This window comes from Grammomys surdaster, unplaced genomic scaffold (assembly GCF_004785775.1).
Source record: "Grammomys surdaster isolate TR1022 unplaced genomic scaffold, NIH_TR_1.0 381, whole genome shotgun sequence".
Taxonomy (NCBI): Eukaryota; Metazoa; Chordata; class Mammalia; order Rodentia; family Muridae; genus Grammomys; species Grammomys surdaster.
This window is the reverse complement of record NW_021604800.1, coordinates 40045-48751: the sequence shown is the minus strand read 5'-3', so window position 1 is coordinate 48751 and position 8707 is coordinate 40045. Positions and strand designations below refer to the sequence as shown.

The 8707-nt window shown below is 42.8% G+C and overlaps 1 protein-coding gene across 2 annotated transcripts in view; it reads right to left on the bottom strand.

Moving 5' to 3' along the window:
* Positions 1-308: 308 nt before the first annotated feature.
* The window catches only part of Mthfs (methenyltetrahydrofolate synthetase), a 33025-nt gene continuing 24626 nt past the window's right edge, over positions 309-8707 (bottom strand). The window contains exon 3 of one of the 2 annotated variants that reach the window (XM_028781261.1): positions 309-2771. In XM_028781261.1, coding sequence (XP_028637094.1) covers positions 2539-2771 — 233 coding nt within the window. In that variant the 3' untranslated portion in view covers positions 309-2538. The remainder of the gene's footprint in view (positions 2772-8707) is intronic. The other variant, XM_028781262.1, reaches the window with a different exon arrangement.

Below are 8707 nucleotides of genomic sequence, written 5' to 3'. Positions count from 1 at the left end.
CCAAGTGAGGATTTGAGCATCTGTGGTTCATGAGGGCTTTCACATTTTACAGCCACAGTGATGACTGTGACTGTGACTTCTACATCACTAGAGAAGCTACAGAGGAAGACGATGAAGGCAAACTCACCTGTTCAGCAGTGTATGGCATCCTGAGATACCAACCTTAAGGTCTGTGATCAGCAGTGTATGGCATCCTGAGATACCAACCTTAAGGTCTGTGAAACATTGCTCACAAAATACAGTGGCAAATATTTATACATTTTAAACGTGTTCTCACTTAGTAGAAAAAGACAAAAAGTAGCACGCTGTTTAAAAACTATAGATTCTTCATGCCAAAGAAATGTGAATGAAATAAAGACAAAGCAATGAGGGGAGAGATAGCTGCATCCTTTTGTCAAGAAGCATCACAGGAGGACACAGAGAAAAGTCCTTTGACAGGCTGAAAAACCTCAATGAAAGTATTACGTGTACAGGCTGGTAGGTTGAATGAAGGGACAAAGTTTCCTCTTGCAGTGTGGCTGTAAGGAAGATGTCATGGCTGAGGTAAGGTAGAGCTGGGGGATAGCTCAGTCTGAAAAGTGCTTGCTGCACAACAGCAGCCTCCTTGTAATCAAGATCTGGGGAGGTAGAGACAGGCAGATACTTGGTGCTTGAGGTTAACCAGCCTAGCCTTCTTGTGAGCTCCTGGCCAGTGAGAGACCTTGTATGAATAAAAAAGGTGGATGGCTCTTGAGGAACAACAAACACCTGAAGTTGACCTCTGACATCTACATATATGGACACACATTCGAGTGTACCTATATGGCCAAAACACACACATGGGGGGGGGGAGAGAAAATAGAATATTCTCAAAGTAATGTTTCCAATCCCTGATGGAGTGGCTTCTTTGACTGAACTCAGACAGTGGCATTCATTCACATGAAGAACTAACACATCATTTACAGGGGAGAAACGTCCACATGTGGCATGCTTCACTGACATGGATTTTATAAAGTCACATTTTAAATAAGTAAAATATTTACCATTCTTTGTGATACGTTGAAAATTTTCTGACCTTTATAGACTACAATGGTAACTGGTCAATTGCTACCTAAGCAAATGTTTTGAATATATAACTATATGAGATAATTGTACATATATCTTGTTTATATATTTTTTTAAAAAGTTACCAAACACTCTCCATCAGTCATCTACTGAAGACAAGAAGCTCTTTCGAACTTACAGCCTCGTGAAGGGACAGACATGGACACTAGTAACTGCTGCATAGGACAATGTGATAAATACTCAACGGCCACAGCAAAGGAAGGAAGAGGATCTAGAACTGGCAGGAGGGGAGTGAGTCAAGGAAGACCTCCTGGAGAAACAAAGCAAGGGCAGAGTCCTGAAGATATCCAACAGTTCCCAGGACAAAAGAAGCTAGCATTGAGATTGCAGGAAAACAGGCTTGTACTGGGCAGAGGGTCTGTGATGCTTACAGCATGCACATACGGGATAGAGGGAAGAGATGATAAAAGTAGGGGCTTACTAGGGATTTCTTCCACAGTAGAAGGCATCTACTTGCTAAAATGTCTACAAAATATTTCGATGTGGAATGTCTACACTAGATTTATGTCTTATCAGATCATCCCTGAAATAAATTGAAGGCAAAAGAAGCTTGAGCACAAAGCCTGCCTACTTGAGCTGAGAAATGCTGAGAGTTGAAGAAATGAGGAGCAGGAAGTGAGAGAACAGATGCAGACAGCATCCCAGAGGCAATGCCAGCAGGAGCTGGTGACAGGCTGCAGGTGGAGTCAAGCAAGCAGTCATGTCCAGGAAGACCCCGGAGTGTCTTGTGATAACCAAATTTTCCCCCTCAACAAAAGTACCTCTCCCTGGCTGTGAGGCCATCTGGCAATGTCCCGTCCATGGCAGCTTCCATTTCCAAATGGAACCCACGAAATTAACAGAAATGCTTCCTTATATAAGTCCTCAGGGCAGAGACCAATCAGCTGAATCAAAGTATGTAAACCACAAAAGATTCCCAGCTATTCACCACATGAAGCTACAAAATGTCACACACGAAACCTCAAGGTGAGTAAATGAAGCCATGATTAGGTGGTATAATAATATTCTTGGGGAATATTTTATCCATACCAAGTACTGCCAAATCAATTAATAACAGCTGAGTCTCCATATGCCAGAGCAATCAGGCCTATGACTGGATATTAAGAAATAGTGCCTTCACTCACACCCAATTTCTATGTTTCTCTAATACTCATAAATATTTAATTTAAACTAGAAGACAAAAAGGTCAACTTAACATCTTAACACCAGAAAAGCTAAGCAGAAAACCATGCATTTTCCACCTGTTTGGATTAATATTCTAATAGTAACATTTCTATTGATTTCTAAAGATTTTATATTATTTTATTTTTACATTAAAAATTACAATCCATATTCTCTTTAATGAGTCATTTTGATTGATTTTTGACAAGAGGAAAATATACATATGTTCTTTACACCAGTACAAAGGAGTAAGTGTAGTCGTCGTGGTGTAATTTAAGACGCTGGGGAGTCTTCGTAAAGGACTTCATCTACCTTCATGTCGTGCTCATCCACTGGGACCTGGGGACAGATCTGCTCTATAAAAGCCAAAGCCATGGTGTAGGGCTTCACTTCCTGATGCTGTACACAGCGCTTCAGGTAGGAGTCATAGTACCCCTTGCCCCGCCCCAGCCGGTTGCCATCTTTGTCAAACCCGAGGCCAGGAAGGAAGATGAGGTCAAGTCCACCTGTGGAAAACAGAAATGTCCTTGGAATATCAATGGTCACTTCAAGACTGCTTCAGGATAGCATGTTATTTCTATTAACATCAATCATTTTGCTTATTTTTTTAAGTATATAATCCTTGTGAAATCATAAAAAAAAAACCAAGTTGGACAAAGGAAAAGATTCTTCAGCAACATTATTAGTCCTACATCCATCCTTCCGAAGTTCTTTGGTGTGCCTCTATAGAAATGGCAGGTTCCCAGCCTCGTCCACATCAGTGAGAGGACTTTCCATAGGCAGACCTCAGACCGTTCTTTAACTCTAGCATGTGGCTGACTGTTCACACCTGTCTGGTTTGGGAGCCAGTACCCTGGGATAATGACAGAAGGAGGGATGTGAGAAGGCCAGGGAAGACAACAAGAATGGAGCTATTTCATAGCTGTTAAGAGTACCATGCAGTCCACAAGGCCCACTCCTCTTCCTTTCGCTGACAGACAAGGGTAGGCTCAGACTTAAAGCTTAGGTGTGGGCTAAGCACACAGACAGCACTGCTGGCACAGCAGACCACTGCTGAAAGCCAAGGACTGTCCAGCTCAGGATGCTAGAAGTAGGTTGTTCAAATAGATCCGTCCTGGCTTCAAGCAGCTGATGACTTCCTCTGAAGTGAACCCCACTTCCTGTTCCTGCATGTACGTGTTCACCTTACCTGTAACATCCCACATGAAGAGCTCAGGTACAGTCAGATCCAACCCTCCAAGCCTGCCTGTCTATTCCAAGGCCTGATTGCTTAAACAAATAAAAAAAGGTGACGTCACTGATCTTTCCTCTCTAGCCCTGTCCCATTAATTTGTCTCTACAGGAATGAACAGTGTACTGTACATATGGACCCTGCTCTCAAGGGTCTTCTTTACGTTTCCTGAGCAACTAAATTAAAGTTCCTGTCTTCTAAACCTCTAACACACATATATGTACTATGATTTCTGCCTCTCCACATGTGAAAAGGTATTCTGTAAAATCTTCAGAGAGGACACAAAGTCCCTGCCTTCAAGACATGGCAGTTCAGTTAAAATAATGTGTAACATCAGGCCAAGACAACATCTCTGTCAACTGTCCTCAAGCTACAGAAGCAAAGGCTCTAGCGACACCAGCAGAGAGGAAATAAGCTTAGCTGGGTGGTTTAGTCCTGTTCATGGAGTATTCTGACTTGACATGGGATTTTTAAGAATGTGTCAAGAGCCAGGCTATATCCTGGAAGCCAAAAGAAGGGTGGCAGGTTGGTGCCACAGGAAGGGGCAAGCTGCAGTCTCATATGGGGCAGAAAGACTCGGGCAAGGAGTAAGATAGATGTGCAGTTCTCTCCAGCAGTGGAAGAACAAAATGCCAGGACAATGGCATACTGGGTTCTCAAAAAATTAAAAGTAGAACTATCATAAGATCTATGGTACTCTACTCCTAGGCATTTATCCAAAAGAATTAAAATCAAGATCTCAGCAGATCTTTACACTTCCACTTTCATGTAGAAGTGTACCCAATAGCCAAAAGGTAGAATAGCCTAAACGTTCATCAGAGTAATAACTGATCAAAACAAACAAATAGTAACTAAAACCATGGTACATGCATATGGTAATCTGTCATATATTAATATGCATATATTAATCTGTCACAAAATTGAAGAAAATTTTGTAATGGACTTGGATGAACTGTGAAGACACTAGACTAAATGAAAAAAATCATATAAACACATGCACCGTATGGTTCCTCTTATATTAGGTATCTAGAATAGTAAAACTTTTATAAACAGAAAGTAGAATGCCTTTTGCAAGTGTCTAGGGAAAGATACTGTTTGATAAGTACAGCATCTCAGCCATGCAAGATGAAAAAGTTCTAGAGGTCTGTTATGACATTGTGCTTATGGCCAAAATAAAAATACTTAAAATTTTAAGAGGTTACAGCTCATATGGATTACTAGTTAACATAATAAAAAATAAACTATAAAAGCAAAGCAACAAAAAGGGACGGCAACAAAAACACTAGGATATTCACCAGTGTCAACTCATATGGAAAGAAAGCAGAACTTTGGAGCCACTACAGTCATGCTGGTGGAGAAAGAGACTAGAGAAGACAAACAGTCAAGGAAAGCCATTCCAGCCCTCATGCTGGAATCAAGTTTACTGCTGCTGCTCCTGCTCCTCCCTGTGCTTGGTCTGCTGCTCTCCCTGGAGTCTATCTTGTAGAGCTGAGTGTGTATGTCTCTGTCGACTAGGCTGGACAGCAATTTTCCTTGCAGGCCATAATTTTTTCCAAGCCATCCTTCACGCTTGAATTTTAATAGACTTCTAGAGCACAAAGACCCTGAAAGATGAGTACATTATCTTCAGACAGATCAATCCTGGCATGGCACCCCCTACTTTAATAACTCTAAGATATATATATTTGGATTAAAGAAGTGACATTATGGGACAAAATGAATAAGTCTCTCCTCACATGGCCACTGGTTAGACGTAAAACTCTATACCTGTTAAGGAGAAGTGGGAATGGCCTTTGGGCCATTGTGTAACTCAGGGATCTGAAATTGCCCTGCAGAAGTCCCGGCACCCTATCTGGGATGCTGGCTTTGAGTCCAGACCTATATAACTGCTTCTACCCAAATCCCTTCTACTATTTGTGTACTTGACTGTGGCCTGGTTCCAGTCGTTACTTAAGTCCTTTCTTGAGTGCTCTCACTTCTGCCGTTTGTGTTTTTCTGAATATATACTGCATTCCTTACTGACTTCATCCATCTGCCGTTGCCCCTGAAATTTCTGTGGCTTAGCACCATCTTTTCTTCCTTTCTCTCCTCTTCCACTGCCTGATACACACAATGTACACTCACAACCTTACCTTCCTACTTACCTCTCTGGGACTCTTCACACTTCATAACACTACTTCTGAATGCCACCTTTCCCCAGCGAAGAAATCAGTAAGACAAGTAAATCAGGTATGGGCTCAACAATTTTCCCATGCCACATATACTAGAGTATGACCCTAGACATACCCTAATGTACTACAAAGTCAAAATTCAGTCGGAAAAACAGAAACACCTTCCTTCTTCATGCATATTCTTCATGCATACATGACCCTATTTACAATCAGCAAAGGCTCATTAACAGAAGGCATTTGCATAGCTTCCATCACAATCCTGATTTCAGTTAACCCCTTGTGCTCTTGACTCACAGGCCTGGCTAGAGTGAAATGTAAGTAGAAGAGCTAAAGAGCTACACTCATCAGGATGGCAGGCAACAAGACCTTCGGACAGAGGTCTCTGGGGGTCAGTCAGTTCCTCACACAGTCACACTTTATTGTTTTTGTTCTTGCTGGGAGAGGTGGTTTCATAGCTCTCTTGCACTCAAAACTGCAAAGCTGACCTTTGGAAGACCACACCAGCCTTATATCCTGCATTTGTTTGCAATCTTTCTTTTTCCCATCATTTGCTATTGCTCTGAAAGAGCAGCCTCCTCTGAAGGCAGCTGGTAAGGGGAAGGACCATGCTATTTCCTAGCTGTGGGATCGAGGGTGAGCAGCCTTCCAGTCTGTGCTTTCAACATTACCACCTGCAAATCTGCTTGTTCATCTGCTGTCACAAACATTAAATCAGATAACGCTTATGAGCAATATAGTCCAAGAAAATCACATCTCTTATGAGACTTTCTCCTTTGAATTAAGAAATACGAGGCACCATTTCTTGAACTGGTGGAGAAAGGGATGAAGTTCCTCTGGAACTTCCATGGAATTGAGCAGAGCTTCTTTCTTCAATTTTCCCTTAGAACTGGTTTGTGTATGCATTCTTTCTGCCTCAGGCCTCAGCCAAAGAGAGAGCAAGAAAACTAGGAAAGTGTAGGTGAAGAGCCTGATTGAGGTGTGTTGAATTTTGCTTTCTATAAAGAGCCAGGGGTAAATAATTTAGGCTAGGAGACACTGTGGACCATAGGTCAGTTTTGTACTGTGAAAGTGGCCTTAAGCAGTGTGCATGTGTGTGTGTGTGTGTGTGTGTGTGTGTGTGTGTGTTTTTGTGTGTATGCTTATTTACTAAAATAGGTAAAACAGGTAAAGGACCAGACTTGATCCACAGGCTACAATTGTCACCCTGTCATGAGATATAGAAAAGGTTTCTGAAATAAGAACAGAGGTGAAAGGTGGACAGGATAAGAACAACATCTATTAGCAGTGGCAAGAAGAGAACTGTTACAGTAAGGAACACAGAGGGAATGGGAACAAGCAGCACTGTGGACTCTCCATCACCAAAAGGAACCATAGGAAATAGGCTTTTAGAGAAAATAAAAGAGGATTTTATGCATGCTTCTATTCACCCTAGTTCTGAGGATTTAGCTCACCCTAGAGAACATCAGTTTCAGTAAGACAACAGTGATGTCTCTGACAACACCCTGAACACCGACTCCCAGGACAGAGGTCTCCAGGATGGAGCCTGTTGAACTGTCTCCCACTGAACTGTCTCTGCCCTGACCCTGAGAATGAGTGATGGAGCCCAAGAGATACACATAGCCCCTGGAGTCAAGGAGCACCGTTCTTAGCAATCTTCTCCTCCCTTTGATTCTCTTTATCTTGCATTTCTTGATCACATCTTCTATACACTCTCCTTTAGGAGCTTCACAAACATGACTTAGTGCAGTCACTCCTCTGCCCTAGGGCCAGGATTCTCACCTTGTGGTTCTAAATGTACTATTCCTCCAGAAAGCTCAGCTGATTGTCCCACTTCCTAAAATGCAGGCTTTCTCCTGGCTCTCCCTTGTTCAAAAGCATTTAGCAAGACTGGGAATATAGCTCAGCTGCAGAATGCTTACCCACTGTCCAAAGCCCTATGCAAACAGGCATGGTAAACCATATATGCAATCCCAGCCTGTAATTTTAGCAGGAGAATCAGGAATGCAAAGTCATCATTGGCTATATAGAGTTCCAGGCCATCCAGGGTTACATGAGATCCTGTCTCAAAAAACATCAACAATTCCAAAAAGAGAAAGAAAGAAAAACGTTCCAGTAAGTGCATTTAGTATATCACCTGTAATGGTAACATCCAAGGTGTCTTTACTTGGCTATGCAAAACCTCCCCTGGTCTCCTGGCCATTACCCTCCACATCATCTCCCTTGAATTCTTGTGACATCAGTTGCATCGATGGATCCATGTCTCACAAACCCACTTGTGATCGATCGTCTGCCTGGGTCTCTGTGTTCCAAGCCCAAGGCTGCCTCATCTCTATAGCAATGGTCATACAGCAAGCCTGACTGAAGCTTCCGTGCAGTTCTTTTGTCAGATCACTATGCTGTAAGCAGCTCTTGCCCTGGGGTCCAGTAAGCAGTGGGGATCCTTCCTTCCTTCTATGATTCCTTATAGCTCAGCTCTCTCTACAATCGAAGGATGAGAGTGAAGGACCTAATGACAGCCTGTGGCTCCTGACCATAATCATAGTCACCTGCTTAGATCACCACAGGAGACACCTGACTCTGAACCACAGGGCACAGTCAAGAAGAGCAGAGTTCAGGAGGCAACACTGGCGCAGTGTCCACCAATGCCCAGCGCTCTACTCTCCCCTAGAAATAAAAGGGGTGAGCAAAAGTGCCACATCTGTAGGCCGGCAGGAGGGTGCAGACTGCTCTTCACACACGGAAAGCAATTCAGAGAGCTCAAAGGATTCTTTAGAGTCACTCGGTTCAAAGAGGAAGCTAACCCAGGAGGGTTAAGATTCAACATCTATGCTGTTTCCGCTGCTAACAGGTACAAGTGTGGCTGAGCAAGGGGATGGGAGGAACGCAGCCACAGGACAACTACTTTAGAGTCCATGACCAGGGCAAAAACACAGCTCTCACCTCAAAGGGAATAAGGGATAAATTACTCTAAAGTCAAGTATAAGTGATCTTAGCCAGAAACATGAATTCAGGCTATGCCAAATGCATGTTCCAGGTTGGG